The sequence below is a fragment of the Barbus barbus genome, assembly GCF_936440315.1.
Source record: "Barbus barbus genome assembly, chromosome: 6".
Lineage (NCBI taxonomy): Eukaryota > Metazoa > Chordata > Actinopteri > Cypriniformes > Cyprinidae > Barbus > Barbus barbus.
This window is the reverse complement of record NC_136734.1, coordinates 6,983,152-6,999,778: the sequence shown is the minus strand read 5'-3', so window position 1 is coordinate 6,999,778 and position 16,627 is coordinate 6,983,152. Positions and strand designations below refer to the sequence as shown.

At 35.7% G+C, this 16,627-nt stretch overlaps 2 protein-coding genes across 10 annotated transcripts in view; both read right to left on the bottom strand.

Annotated features, from left to right (window-relative positions):
* The window catches only part of LOC306870996 (astrotactin-2-like), a gene marked incomplete at its 5' end in the record, with an annotated part of 500,403 nt that overhangs the window by 423,833 nt on the left and 59,943 nt on the right, over positions 1-16,627 (bottom strand).
* LOC306871826 (sterile alpha motif domain-containing protein 3-like) lies at positions 1,047-8,720 on the bottom strand. 9 transcript variants are annotated; one of them, XM_079420004.1, is made up of 9 exons: positions 8,594-8,676; positions 8,031-8,128; positions 6,951-7,032; positions 6,784-6,873; positions 6,545-6,648; positions 2,932-3,950; positions 2,551-2,706; positions 2,052-2,144; positions 1,063-1,904 (listed from the first exon to the last, which is right to left on the bottom strand). In XM_079420004.1, the coding sequence occupies exons 6-9, from the start codon at positions 3,934-3,936 to the stop codon at positions 1,587-1,589; spliced, it is 1,572 nt and encodes a 523-aa protein (XP_079276130.1). In that variant the 5' UTR covers positions 3,937-3,950; positions 6,545-6,648; positions 6,784-6,873; positions 6,951-7,032; positions 8,031-8,128; positions 8,594-8,676; the 3' UTR covers positions 1,063-1,586. The 9 variants fall into 9 exon arrangements, with proteins under 9 accessions (XP_079276128.1, XP_079276130.1, XP_079276132.1 ...); XM_079420002.1 differs by having other exon boundaries at positions 1,047-1,904; positions 6,784-7,032; positions 8,594-8,709; XM_079420006.1 differs by having other exon boundaries at positions 6,545-6,628; positions 6,784-7,032; positions 8,594-8,703.

Below are 16,627 nucleotides of genomic sequence, written 5' to 3'. Positions count from 1 at the left end.
TGTTGAGTCAGATGGCGCCAGTGAAATCGCGTCATCCTCCTCCAGCAGCTCGCCCTCGTCCGCGACTGATGAGCGTGAGAAGGAAAGCCCCTTCTCTAACTCACCAGCGAGACTCACCTGCGAGCCCCATGAGCTCATTTTCCTCCGTGCCTCAGCAGCAGAGGGTCCTGAACCCCGGGGAGCAGATGGCTGTCCCTCCTTCCTCAAAAAGAGAGACAAACGAGAGCGGAGCGTTTTCATGGAAAACCGCTCACAGTGCACGCATACCGCTCCCTCGAGAACATCGCGTGCGTGCTCTTCACCCAAACAAAAGACGCAAAGATCGTGTGAATCATCAGGTGTCAGATAACGCGGACACGGATGCACACACCTCTTAAACGCCTTGCTAGTGCTCGCCATTATTATATTTAGAAGAAACCGTTCTTACCTCGTGAATACACGCTTCAAACAAAGCAGTCATTGAAGACGAAGAAGAGGATGATGCTTTCTCCCGGCGCCCCTTTATACTGTGGCGCACCGGGAGTGACGTCATAGGCTGTCGCCGGCCAATATTTGGTGTTGTTGTATATATGCTTCAGACACGGGTCACGTAGATGGAGTTCCCCATAGCGACCTCTACACTCAAAAAAATGATACATTGGCATTACTTAACTTTTTTATGTCAACAGGTTCCACGTAACTGAGTTAAGTTGCCTTTAAGAAAGAATATTTATTTCAGTGAACTTAAGTTAATTACATAAAGTTAATTTAATTTTGTTTAGTTCAATCAATGTAACATTTGTTATTTTGTATTAATCTGTTTAGTTAATTAAGTTCAATTACTCTAAAATTAATATTGTTATGTTAAAAATGAGATAGGAATAAGGTTTCAGATTCATTGGTTATTAGATAACATTTTTACAATGTTTTACAATTAACACTTTCTATTGTTTTTCCAACAATAAAATGTTTTTCAAAATCTACATGCTGTATTAACAAAATACTATTATAATACTAATAAAAGTATAAAGTAAAATAAAAGCATGCAGCCTTTAAACGAAAGGATTGACAAAAATGCTTTTTATACTTGGAAAAAATTATCAGCCTTCTTTAATGGTATAAAGTACACCAACTTGAGAAATCAGCTAAAAACACCTGTTATTCAAAGGATGATTGACATTTGAAAGCAAAATAATATTTTTACAATGTTTTACATTTTTTCAGACAAGAACGTTTACAAAATCTAAATACTGTCTTCACTTTTCAAAAAAAAAAATTCTTTACAAGATGTAACAAAAATAATATTACCAATAAAAAGTAAAATACAAGAATACTGTCTTTAAATTAAATGATTTTCAAAAATATACTTGGGGAAAAAAAATAGTCTTCTTTAGTAAACTATACCTTATTGAAACTTGGAAAAAAGCAGTAAACAACATTGCAGTTAATCAATTGAAGATTAACATCTGAAATCAAAAGTAAAGATGAAATAAATATTATTAAAGATATCACCTGGTTAGCAGTGAAAAAAAAGTGCTACAACAGCCAGTGCAACATTATGGACAAAACAGGTCCTGCCTCTTAACCCTCGTTTCAAGTTACAGTGCCTATGAAAGGAGTTTATTTTTTAAGACCTGGACTTTGTTTGACAGCTTGGTGGCATCGAGTTCCATGAAAATCTTTTGAAACATTTCAAAAGTATATCTCAGATCCTGGGGGTAAGCCAAGTTTAATGCATAGATTAGACCAACCATCATGGAACAAGCATTAGCTACATTGTCCAAGTTTTCAAGTACTTGGATGCCTTCGATGATGACACCAACATCTTCGTATGGGTCTGCAACATCTGCCCCTTCATGTTTGATGGCATAGATTCCGAGAGTGGTTTTGCTCATCAAAATTTGGGCTACATCATGTTCAGTGTCCTAAAAATAATAAAAGACAAGTACAAATATTAAGTACAAAATAAAACAATTACCAATAAAAATAGGTAAAAATAGGAACTGGTTTTAGAGAAAAATATGAAAAGTTTCTTTAAAAAAAAAACAAAAAAAAAAATGTAAATAGCTTACCATGTACTCCTTCACTAGGTTTGAAGGATCTTCATTTAGGTAGACCACTAAGGCTTTCAGGATGCATTCACGCTTTTTTTCAATGGTGATGCTCTAATCAAAATGAAATGAGAATTAGTACTTTTTGCTGTACATCTTAAATTTAAGTAGCACTACACAAATTATCCCACTGCTTTATTTTACGAAAGTCAAGTGGTCCCAAATCAGAAGCACTGCATGGGATACACAATTATCTTGAACATCTGAGCTGTTCTAATTGTAGTTGCAAAAATAACTCTATTAATGTATAACAGAGGCAGAAAGTGATGCTTCAAAAGGAAAAAAATCATGATATTTGGAGCTTCAGGAATGAAAATTCACCTTTAACTTTTAATCCATAATTTTAGTATAAAAAATATTGAATGAGGAGTTAAAAATAACAAAATAATTATATTTGGATAAAATATTAGTTTGGCCTCTTATGAATTAGGAGAATTGATGATGAATTTATAGAACATACCTGTTCCAAAACTGACAGGATGTCTGTGATCTTCTGTGCAGCTACTCCTCCTTTCTTTTTGAAATTTTTGAGGAGCTGAGAGGAGAAATGATCAAGCTGACCCATGAATTTGGACACCAAGGGAATTGTTGTAATCCTGCTGAATTCCGCAGATACCTGATACAATTTTCAAACAAAACAAAAGAGAGAGAGAGACAAATCAGGGCGCTGATAAATTTTTGACAGGACATCATCATACACTTCCTTTACCAGCACTCACAGATAATATACATTTACTATAAATGAACAAACCTGAATTACATCTAAAGTACTTCAAATCATAGTTTAGAATTATAACAACATCCAAGCAATTAATCAGCTGACATGACATTAAAGACATACCTCTCGCTCAGTAAAGAGTGCTGGCCATCTGTTCTTGAATTCAGCAATGAAAGGGGAGTGTTCTACCACCTCGTGCCTCCGTAGAGCAAATGTTCTGTCCATCAGCCCCTTGATAACCTGCTCGTTGTTTCTTTTAGTCACCTCCGATAGTAGTGTAATCCTTTGATTTTCAAGAGTTTCTTTTGTTTCACCCATTGGGTAATCTGGACAGTAATTTACCTCAGCTTTTCTCGGTTTCTTCACTTGGTTAGGACTTCCAATGGATCCTTTTCGCTTATGGGAATTGATGTTTAGCTCAGAACATCCTATGTTTCTCAATTTTGTTCTGTAGTTTGCCATCTTATATTTTAAACTAATTTTCCAGCCATAGTAGCCACTCACAGAGCCCTTTTCTTTTAGGCAAGGATGCTTCTGTATCAAAGCCGCAGCTACATCATCAAGATCTGCACCTGAAGGGTATGCCTTGAACTTTATTATTTCTGAGGCTAAAGCATCCAAAATGTCAGACTTTAGCTTGGAATTGGGACTCAGCAATGTACCATCAGTTTGATAAGCAAGTTGAGCTTTTTGCAGTTGTATTTCTGCATCAAAACTAAACTGTGGTATTGAGAAAGTATCGGGCCAAGCTTGACTTCTGACAGAGGATGCAGGTTCTGGAGTCGACAGTACAGATGACGGTGAGGATGAAATTATGTCTGTATCACAGGAAGATACTGAAGAGGTCTCGTTGTGTTTTGGCACAGATGAAGAAGAGGTACTTGGAGATGTCGGCAAAAAAATTATTTTGATTGTAGCTCTGTCTTGTAAGTCTGAAGTTGAACTGAGGTTGACAAATTCATTAAAATCCAGATCTTTGAGCTGAAGTCGAAAATCTTCTAAAACACCAAGTTGTGTTTGGATTTCTTTTTTAAGGTCATTCAATGAGTCTGGTATACCAGTTGGGAGATTTAACCTTTCACAATTATTTTCTCCTAAGATTACTAGGAGTTTGGCTGAGGTTGTCATTGTGTCAAACTTGTCTGGAAGAGAGAAGGGGATGAATATTACTAGAATGTCAGCAGACCAATTTTAAGTAATTACAATAAAACAGAAATAAAAAATATTAAATGAAATTTGATTTTTGCAACTTCATACAAAGATAAGACTATAGCTGTGCAACATGATCTTATGCTTTAAAATCTACACTCTTAATCCAATAGTTGACTTTACTATAAAACGACATGGAAACTCATTGCCTTAAACCACTTAAGTTTTTACACAAGGTAAAACCAAATGGCCTTTGTTGAACCTGGTTCTATGTAGTTCCATATTAATTCAACTACGGCAGTTCACATTCTGTAAAAAGGTAAGTGGTTTAAGGCAACAGGTTTCCACACAATTTTTTAGTAGGGTCAACCATTAGGTTAAAGGGATAGTTCACCCAGAAATGAAAATGTGCTCACCCTTAAGTGGTTCCAAACCTTTATGAGTTTCTTTCTTCTACTGAACACAAAAGAAAAGATTTTAATGAAAGCTGAATACGTGTAACCACTGCCTTCCATAGTATGAAAAACAAATATTATGGAAGTCAATGGTTACAGTTTTTCAGCTTTCTTCAAAATATGTTCTTTTGAGTTCAACGTAAAGAAAGAAAGAAAGTCATAAAGGTTTGGAACAAATAAAGGGTGAGTAAATGATCGCTTTAATAGTTCACCCAAAAAGGGTGAACTGAAAATTTCCTGTAAATTTACTCACCCACAGGTCATCCAAGATGTATGTGACTTTTTTTCCTCAGTAGAACATTAAAGAAGATTTTTAGCTGAATCTGTGGTCCTTGGTGTTTCATATAATGGCAGTTAATGGTGACAGGTTTTTTATTAAAAATAAACACATACAAACGAGTCCAAATCAATAGCCATGGCTCCTGATGACACACCGAGGTCTTGTGAAGTGAATCAATCCGTGTAAAACAAATCTGTTTGACGAAGCTGTGGATTAAAGTGAATAATATTGTATATAATGTTCAATTTCTTTACACGGACCAATTGTTTCGCTTCACAAGACCTCAGTGTGTCATCAGGAGCCATGGATATTGATTTGGACTCGTTTGTATGTTTAATCTAAAAAAAAAAAAAACTTTCACCATTCACCACCACTACATGAATCACCAAGGATTCAGCTAAAAAATATTCTTTAATTCTCTACTGTAGAAAAAAAGTCACCTACATTTTGGATGACCTGTGGGGGAGTAAATTAACAGGAAATTTTCATTTTGGGTTAACTACCCCTTTCAGAGTGTAGGTTGTTATGCATAAGCTCATAGTGTTGCAGTGACAGTCTTATCTTTGTATAAAGTTTTAAAAGTCAAATTTCATTAATAATTTTCATTTGTGCTTTTTTTTAATAGTGCAAAAGGAGTATTACATATAGTACCAGGTATGACAGCATAGTGCTGAAACAGATTAATACACCACAATGTCACACAGGACTTCATTGGTGGTTGTTACTCCTCATCTATAAGTATGTGTCTTTTTAGAGTAATCATTCGGACTCCTGCAACCATATAGTCAGCAAGAGGGTATGGGTCTTTCAAGTCAGAGTATGAAATCAAGCAAAATTCTTGAGATGGTACCAGTTCAAAGGCCCTGAAGTGTTCTTGATACCATGCGCACATTTTTTTGGCTATGAAAGCCAGTTTGTCTTCGACTATACAAATCTGAGAAATTTCTGCAAATTCTGGAAGGCCACAAAGAGATCCGTGGGCAATTATCATGCCATTTCGGTACATAATGCCATCACAAGAGACATTTTGTGCAACACTGACAGTGGTCATACCAGGATACCTAGATTTAAGGCAATGTACAACGTTCTCTTTCATGACCTCAACAGTAACAGCAGATACACGTGTGACCTCTAAGGTATTTTTTTCAGGGCTGGGTATGTGGTGGTTATACCCAAGCATCAGTTGGTGTTTACTTGCCAAAGTCAGGGTAATGTTCTTGAAGCAATTTGTGTGCCTAACTACATTTTTAAAGTAGCTATGCTTTGCTTCGAAACGCAATGTCCAAAGAAAAATTAAAGGACCAAAGCAGCGAATCATTTCTGGATAGTGTTCCAGGAAGTGATGCTTTGGAAGCAGCTGTTTAAGAGGGAACAGCTCCTGATATTTCTGACGGTGTTCAGAGATCTTGCATTGCAAAAATGCAATGGTCTCATCTGTATGAGCTGAAGAAACAACCAGTTCAACAATATCCTTCAAGTCTAAAATCAAATGCCACACAGGTTCATCTGCAGGTACCAAATGCCCAATAATTAATGGCAGTAATCTTAAAAGACACCAATTTTCATGTGCATTGCCACCAACTGATCTTCTGCTTGCAAATGTCCGTGGCACCAACTGAGGTCGATTTGTTTTATCACCCCACTTGTATGGAAAATTATGGATGAGTTCATTGAGCCCATCAAGAGATAAAATCTTCTTTGAAATAAGTACAGCAAAGCACTCTGCTAGCTCAACTGGTACTATGCCTTCAAAAAGATCATGAGCCAAATCAGGAGGATAGCCTGTTGTAACATTAAAGTAGCTAAGGTTTTCACTTAAAACACATGGTTTTTTTACACCCATGACATTTACCTCTTTCTCTGTAGCAAGTTTTACGTGTTCTTGGTGCTCTTCTGCAGTCCGAAGTTTGAATTTACCGTCCTTCACTTCAGTGGTCTGAGAATTTGCACGAGAAGCTGTACAAAACCGACAACAGTACTCGCCTGAAAAGTTCTCAATGAATCCAGCCATGGAATGTGCGGCAAGATTATCAGCCACAACACATTGTACTGTTCCTTTAAGGAATGTTCCCAGTTGTTGGACATACACACCTTGCTGTTCCAAAGTTTGGAGATCTTGCAAAAGGGGTCGCAAGATTTTCTCAAATCCGTATGCTTTCACATCTTCTGTTTTGCATAAAACTGCAAGAAAAATTGAAGACAATGTTGACTGAAACACTGATGGTACATTACCCAAAATCCAGTAGACTGCACACAACTTGTGCTTTTTCCTTGATGTCCCAAGAGGGTTGCAAATTTCAAAGTCATCAACGTATAAGCACACAGATATCCTCAGCTCCTCTGAAAAGAAATCATTTGCTTTAAAATACAAACCATCCTGAATTGACCTAAACTCTTGAGCATCTCTTAACTGTTGAGAATTGTGACTTTCAACCATTTTGTCAAGCAAGTCATTCTGGCACAGCAGATTCTGCAAAGACTCCAGTATTGGAACATACTGAAAAGTTCTGTTTCCCTTGGCTTCAAGAACATGCTCTACAGGGTCTACAATTTTAAAATTTTCCCTGTAATATTGTTTGCGCTTAAATGCAGAAGCTAGTGGACCACCATGCTTTATAGCAGAGAGTAAAGGGTTTGCTGTACTTAAAGATGTAACCAGGTCTTTGATTAGTACTGCATCATTGTCAATTCTGTGCCTTTGTAAAGTGTCTACAATGATTCTGTGAGACAAAGGGAGAGAAGCATCACTCAGCAAATAATGCAAGTCCCCACACAACTCATCTACAGCTGAGCCTGGAACATGGTAGTGATTTTCCAGTTTTAACAGCAAGGAAGCAAATTTAAGCTCTACCAACTTTGGCAGGTTCTCTGAAATCTCTTCTGTATCAGTAGAAGAGGAATCGTCTTCTAACAAAGATGTTTCAGTTTCTTCATTTGAAGTAGGGTCATTAGATGTTTCACTAACCTCTTGTGTTTTCACGATTCCTTCTTTAAAATCTGTTACTGAAAACTGATAATGCTTTCGGCTCTTGTGTGATTTGAATGTACCATACACGTTTGTTTTAAATGAGCAGCCCTTAAACATACAACTAACTGTCTCATGACTGCGCAAGTGATTATTTATATGGAGAAAATAATCATTTACTGAAGGAATGTCAGTAACAGCACAAACATGACAATTTATCAGTGTAGTTTGACTAGAATTTTGAGGTAGCTGCTCACTGCCATGTGATCTGGATAAGTGGGACCGCAGTGCATTCCAGGTTTTAAAAGTGCATGGACAGTTAGAATATGCACATGGATATTTGTGTTTACGGCCATAATGTCCATGTACCAACCTGAAGTGCTTTAAAAGCTTTGATCTGGAGGCCTGAGACGATCCACAATCTCTGCACAGCCACATACAGGACTCTACAGGCCTTCACGTTTCAAAACTCTGTAAGGGAGAAAAAGAATGGGAGTCACCAAAGAATAATAACAAAATATGAACAGCTGCAAACTACTAAACTTAAGTTAAAATGTGTTATGCGAGATATTAAATAATGTGCCAACACCACCTTTTAAGATTATTAATTATTAAAACTGACATTAGAAGGGGATAACTGCTGTACAAGCACAAAACAATTGATTAAAATGGAGTAACCATTCCTTACTAGCAATTTAATGTCATTTACATTTATTTTGGGTGATGTAATGTATATAAAAGTTCAACAAGTATAAAATTTCACATAAATGCATAAAACAAAAATGTATCTAACTATAATGTGAAAGAAAACACGAGGCATATGGCAACTTCGTGACAATACTATACACAACACGGTATTACAAGTGAGTAATGATTCAAATGTTTTCAAATGTTGTCATAGTCTCAATATAAATGCATAAAAAGTGAAAATCTCACCTGTCTGTTCACATAGAGGAAAACACGTTGACGTTTTGCAGTGTAATTCTCCTTGTTTGATTCTCATAAAATGGCGCCGATCTAAATGAGCTGAAGAGTGATCGTTATGTGCTTCGTTCCTTCTTGTGGTGTTTTCCAACTGCGCATGTGCAGATTTTACTCCACCTACTGACCGATATGCGGTACTGCAGAAGCAACACAACTCTGTTGCATTCATTTTAATTAACTGAGCTGTGTAAATTTGAAGAATTACTTATTTTAATTCTCTCAACACAACTCTTTTAATTTTAATGCACAAACGAAATTGAATTAATTAATTTAAACATAATTACATTCTTTGGACCAACAAATGCCGTGTTTCATTTTTTTGAGTGTAGAGGACGCAGTTCGAAGTTCCCTTGATAGGGAACTCCTTCTTCACTAATCACTATACACTATACATATCAAATGAAATATCTTAATGACCTCTTTCTACTGCCAAAAGTAGTGTCATACATGAGTGTACAAATTTGTATTATAAACATTTGAAATCAGTACACAAAGTCAGATCAAACTATGGTAAAAAAATTTGTTTTGGCTCTCCTGTAAAGTTGGTGAAATGTCACTTTCGCCCTTCTGGTTCTCACCCCTCGATATGTGCAGATTTAGTATGAGAATTACTACTCTTGCAAATGCATTACAAAATCTTGCAAAAATCCAAAAACATTTAGATAATTCTAACTCTTTTCCTTACAAATATCATATATAGGTGTATTCTAGCCTAGTATATAATAACTATAATACCTATAATTTATTTTATTTTCTTCACAATTTAGGTAACCAATATGATAAAAAAAATAATAATAATCATTATAGCTGACTGTGTGGATCGTGTTCTGAAAGTCTTCATTATTAATGATGCTGTAGGAGAGCATATCTTTCCATATGAATTAGGCTGTGGACTGAATTATTTTCATCACCCATTTTGAGTTGGTTGGAAGTTGGGGAAATTGGTGCAGAGTGTTTTGACTGACCAAAATGCTTGCTACCGAAAGGTGAAGTATGGCTTTTTTTTATTCAAACAACATTGTTATTAAGTATCAAAAAAAATATTTTGAAACTTGTGAAATGATCATGAACGGTAGAAAATGAATTACACCCCCACCCCATCCCTAATTTAAAAAAAATAAAGAACGAAAGATTATAAGCAACCATCTTTACACTGCTCTCTTATGCTGTGCGCACTCTCCTCTGTCACCAAGGTGACCTGTATTTTACATCCTATTATCACGCAGTCATAAACCTCCACTACTTGCATTACACTTTTAATGCAATCCTATTCAGCGATAATACAATTTAGCCTGGGCCCAACACAAAAAACTCCCTCCCTACAAGAAAATTAGCATCATTATGGAAAACAATGCCACTGATGTTTATGGCTGAAGTTATAAATGGTTTGTCTTGCCACTATTCATGAAGGATTACAAGGGCAGGCGGCCAAAAAGGCCTAATGTATTTAAAGTGACACATTAAAAGGATAAACAGTAGCTTTATCTGCAAAGTACATTGACTTTCGTCGCAAAGCAGCAAAATCCCATTAATGAAGCAGTTGGCCAAGTGATTACACATCTCAGCATCTCGTGGGGCAGAGCTACCATGTTGGAGAGGAAAGCAGGTCATAATCATACACACATTAAGATTTCTAATCCGGTGCGTAGAGCTGGGAAACCAGCTCCAGTCTAGACCTCTTTTTCAGTCCATTCACGTACAGGCCGGTGGACTGTCCATTGCAACTGCTTACGAGAAACCCAGAGCAACTGCACCTCATTTACAAAGTACAACTTTGTTCTTCTGTATTTCCCTGACACCGACTTATCCAAAGTGACTTACAGGACACGTATTACCAGTTCAGTCCTCGTTCACCGATCCGCTGACGCTTATCTCTCACAACACCGTGTCTCAGATATGCATCTTTCACTCTTAGATTCATGTTCATGAGTATTTTAACAGTTTTGTCATTTGTGAATTTGTATACATTTCCTAGTTATGTAACTGGCTGCATTTTTACAAATCAACAATAAAATAAACATGATTACTTTCAAAAGTGGAATGTCATGCAGGGAATTATGGGAATGTTAGTTTCTAGTTTTTGAATGATATGTTGATTTGTTAATTTTTACTTCTTAAAAAAAAAAACTGTACAATTAACAGAATTTTACAGTTAAATTACATGACATGTCCAGTTTTTTTTTTTTTTTTTTCCTTTATATAGTATGGGAACATGCAGTTAACCTATCAGCAGTTAAAATACACTCATGTTTTCCAGTGTTGAATATCTTGTGTTTGACAAGTTATTTCATTTATTTATTTTTTTCATCTGTCATCAGAAAAATCCACATACTTTATTTCTTTATGTGAAAGTCTACCAAACAAACCACAAGTTACAGCACAGTAGTTGTAGTGAAAGGAATAAATGAGCTGACTGTGAAGTAACGGAAGCATTTGTCCAGCAGAGTAAAATTCATTTGCTCTGTTTGTTCATTCAGAAAAGCTGGTCACATAATAAATGCTTAACAAATTTTGAAACAACAGCAGCATAAATTGTCTGCTGAGCTTCTAGTCACAGACTTTGTAACCTTTTGAATAGGTTTATGCAACTGTTCCAATGACAGGATCCAGTGATCTTAAAAACATTTAAAGATTGTTTTTTTTTTGTTTTTTTTCACGGTTGCCACAGGCCAACCACTTTTTTGGTTTCCAAATAATTTTTCAATGAGCAGTTCTTAAAATAAACATTTTTTTTCCATTATAAAGAACTTGTTAGAGCTTCTTCATAGAACCATGTATACTAAAACTCTCTGAAAACTGTTCTGAGACTGTTAGTTGGTTTGATTTGACCCAGTTTGGGTTGATAATTGTTCCTAAAGCCATACTTTAACTGCAAACCATTGCTTCTGGCTAAAATACGAGGCCATAATCAATTATAATGCTTCCTCCAGTCAAACACACAGCTTTTGTCTTCACAAGAAGTTAACTGATGGACTGCAGTCGTGTGGGAATGGATTGAGACGCGATAAAGTGGGATTAAAAACTTTAATGCCATTAAAAGAACATCTCTTATGCAACGCCAGTATGTGCTCTACCCACTGTGCTGCTGCAAATATCATATATTAGAAATAATATGATAACATCAGCACAACTGCGCAGATTTACACATGATATATTGTCAGTGAATTTCTTCAGTGGATAGCATCTTTTTGTGATCTGTATCAGTGAAATCAAGACAAATCTGCTCGATCTCTGCCAGGAGCTGGAAACAACAGACTTCCAGCAGACGCACCGCCTTCTCCTGTTCAGAAGGAAAGAGGGCCATATGGTGCCCGGAGGGGCCACAGCGAAACTATGTGCTTCCTCTGACAGGATATACGCATGGAGCGGCATCACTCTCCATCCAAACACACACACTCACACTTGCACCGCATTTATCAATAGCACTACACAGGGGATGGGAGCGGTTGCCAGGCTGTTGTGAAGGCAGCAAAGCAGTTGTTGTTTGAACATGCTACTATATTTGGGTGTTGAGGGTGGTTTCTCAGCTATTCCTGCACTGAAAAAAGTAACCTATGTGCTTAATATAGTATCATCTAAATTAATTGTTTTAATATAATTTTAAAAAATGCATTAAAAATAGGGGAAATAGCTCTTTTATAAAATAACTTTGTAATAAAAAATTGCGATTATCTTTTATTCATTATTATATATTTTTTATTTCTTTCGTCATCAATTTCCTCTAGTTTGTATATCAGTGAAGTATACATTGTATTCAGCAGTGTTTATTGCCCCTATTATGGATTTTTTGAAAATGACCTTTCATGCAGTGTGTAACAGAGCTCCAAGTGAATGAAAACATCCTGCAAAGTTTTAAATCTGAAAGTGCACCATGTATAAAGTTATTGTCTCTCAAAAGAAAGAGTAGACTCTGAATCATTGAAATGAGTCGTTTTTTAAACGAATCCCAAGCCGTTTCGTGTTGACATCAACATGAAATATTAGCATATTGCCCACCCATTTGTTGGTCTTTCCGCATTCTGAATGAAAATGCAAATTCATTCTTTGTCACTAGGTTCCGCTTTTGGAGCGGTAAAATAGCAGTTTCCCTAGTACACAAAGCAGCTCTTGAGACCAATCACCGCAGATTAGCGTCACGCAAAGGAGGGGTTTGGAAAATTGATCTTTGCGCAAATTGTTTGGGAGTGGTTGAGCAAGTAAGGTAAAAATGAATGCATATTATAAGACATTGAATGTGTTTTTTTTTACCTTGCATGAATGTCAACCTGTTGTTGGGGACTCCAAAAACCAAATATGAACCTTTCATTACCCATAATAGGGGCACTTTAAGTAAGCGACCCACAAAATGACTGCCTTGTCTGATTTCCAAAAAGCCCTTTACCAGGGGTTTCTCTAATCTTAACAACACAATTTTCTGATATTTTAGGGACAGCAGTCTTTGTGATTTTGATTGTGAACACAAAGCACGGCAAGACTTCATCAGCGAACAAGATATGTAGTCGAAAACTGAAAGTGAATGTTAGGAACCATCAATCACTAAGAAGGATTGTGTCCAAACAACACAGAACTACTCTAGCAAAAGTGGCAGCGAACCTCAAAATTCACTTCCACAAAAACCAACCACAGAGAACTTCAAAATTACAACATTTATGAAAGAGCAGCAAAACTATGAAAAAGAGGAGTCGTGGTAATAAAACCTGGACAGCACCAAGATGAACTTTAACATCACCCAACAATCACCAGATTTACTGTGGGCAGTTTTGGAAAGAAGAGTGAAGAGCAGATTCCCTCCTTCAACATTCAGCTGGAGACTATTCAGGAGTTGTATGAGTCAATTTTAATAAGGTTGGAAGCTGTATTACAGGCAAATGGTGGTAAAACACTTTAATAAAGAAATATTATTGCTTGTTTCCCAAGGTGCTCACATTGTTTTGCATATACTTAGATTTACAATTAAGATTTATGTATTTGCATATAAAATATATTACAGTGTTTTAACAAACTAATGAAACTAAGCAACTTAATGCGATGCATATTTGCTAATTACACATAAATGGAACAAGTAGGAAACTGGAAAGATTTCTGCACTCAATAAATCATGGCATAGTTTATGATTAATTATTTGCATGCATTTGATTTTATTTAAACTAATTATTTCAAAAAGTATTTATCTGTTCATTGTAAAAGCAATGACATTTATTCAGTTAAAAAGCATGAAGATTGTTAAAATTTGGCAAGCTGTGGACAAATTAATCAATGCAAACAGTGCATTGGCCTTGATCAGCTTTGGCCCATCGCCTTGGGCAATATTTATTTAATGTCTCTTGGACAACCTTTCTTTGTGACTGCCAAATGAAGTCCATGTATAACTATAAGAGATTTGACCTTGCTCAGACCAGCGTAAGGATCAATGATGACGGCAACACAAGGAAAGAATCCAATTAAAGAAGAGTAACCAAGAACTCTAAATTCAAGCAGATGCAAGTGAGCACAATAACATTTTTCATGAAAAGAATAAAATTATATCAATATCATTAATGCAAAGACCATCACCTGTGGCAATGACCTCTTTGCATTCCTATACAGAAGATGAATGCATTTCATTACGGAGCTCTTTTAGTCCTGCAGAGCTAAGAAAACTAAAACATGACGATGAGAAACACAGTTCATAATACCAGCAGGAGTGTTTTAATTAAACTACACTGATTAGATCAGACGGTGTTTTATAGGAATAAAAATGTGCCCTTTCATGCTGCGATTACCTTGAACTACTGAATGTGGACCATTTCCTGATGTGATGCGATGTTTATAATTGACTAGAAACAAACGGGAATGTTTGGCATTGCAAGCATGCAATACATTTAAAAAATACTTTTTACATTTACATGTAAATACATTTAGTTGCAATTCCATGCAAATAAGTGTCTGCAAACATTACATTCAATTCACACTTAAGTATATTATTTTAGTAAGCATAATCTTTCCTTAATACATACTCTTTTTAAAAGTATGCTAAAGTGCACTTCATTTTCACAAGGGTTATGAATTCATAGTGTGACACACAGATTTATAATGCGTGAAATCGAACGCAGCTTGAAGCATTTGAATTCACATACTTGAATATAGTATGTTTTGGTCGCAAGGGTAAGAAATATAAGCAACAAGGAATATAATGCATCATGTAGACTGTGGCAGCACTAGATTAGTGGGTAAAAATCTGGGCTAGTAACTCAAAGCTTGTTGTGTTCAAGGCCTGGAAGATGTGATTAATGGACCGGAGCGATACTGGGATCCAGGTTGCCCCAGGGACGCTGTCTAGTAGTAAGTGCAAGTTGCTTTGTATAAGAAAGTGTCTGCTTAATGACACATTAAATAAAGAATACATTATTAATGGTGCCGGCTAAAGCAAGCATCAGTATTACTGATTTGAACAAACCCCTGAAACTGCACATTGAGCTGTTGAATGTAACTCATCCCGCTCTGGTCACATCATTTTCAATATTTTTTGTAGACAGATAATTGCAGCGTTTCACTAGATCTGTAATGATAAGCATTTGCAAACCTGCCATCACAGACACATAAAGGTCCCTCAGTAGCTTTCCACCAAAAAAAACCTCAAGGGTTTAATTTTGCAAGTGAAGTAATTAAGACAAAACTACTTTAATGTACTACTGATAAATAAATAAATAAAATTTGTTTCGTTCCTTAGATATATTCTAGTTGCATTGTAATAGTAATATATTTATGTCTTAGAGATAATAATAATAATATTGTTATTGTTATTATTAATACCATTATTTCTAATATATATATATATATTTATTTTTACTTATGATATTAAAATTGTATACATTAACCGTATACATTTGTGTGGAATCTCAATATTTTTTTCAAGGTATCGTAACAAAGTTAGAAATCCTAGTATTGTGACAATTACTACATTTGCACATTTACATTCAAAATAGTCTAATCAAAAAAAAAAAAATGTTCAACATAGTTAATCTTCTGTTTTCCTATGCTATTTGAAATGCTATGTTGTTTGTTGCCACCATCTGACCTGATTCATGATGTCATGATGTTGATACCAAACTCACATCAGTAAGGGTGAGTGTCATTTCCTATGCTGGTGTTTTTCTTTGTCAAACCTCATTTCAGGTTTGTGATGTGTGCTGAATGTATGCTGTCATGACATGTCAGGGACTATTTCTCAGACAGTTCAGTCTTCCGCTGAAGATCCTGCTGAAATGTCACCATGCATTCAGAGAGAGCAGACACTCTTGTCTAACGGAACAGGAACAACATATGGAATAGATTCATTGAACAGTGTAGACTGATGCCAACAAAACATTTCTAGTTTGTATAAGAACAATGTGGTTTTTATACAACTGTCCAAACATTTAGGGTCAGTATTTTTGAATGAGTAAAAGAAATAAAGACCTTTACTCAGAAAGGACACATTAAATTGATCAAAATCCACAGTAAAGAGATTTATGTTACACGTTTCTATTCTACATAAATGTTGTTCTTTTGAAATTTCTGTTCAAAGACATATATAATACAAAAAAGTATTAGTTTCCACAAAATATGAAGCTGTTTTCAACATTGATATAATCAGAAATGTTTCTTGAACAGCAAATCAGCATATTAGAATGATTTCTGAAGGATTGTGTGACACTGAAGACTGGAGTAATGATGCTGAAAATTCACCTTTGATCACTGCACTAAATTACATTTTAAAATGCCCACAGCTATTTTAAATTGTCATAATATTTCACTTTTTTCTCAGTTTTTTACAATATATTATTTCATTCATTCATTCATTCATAAAGTTTTCCTGTGTCAAAACTGTGTTTATGTCATGACAACTCTCGGAGGGATTGGTATGGTAATGTACATGACAATGGTAATGTATTTGGTCTTGGGGGAATAGATCTGCTACTCTGCTGCTATACCGAGGTTTGCTACTGCCAATACATCCACAACATG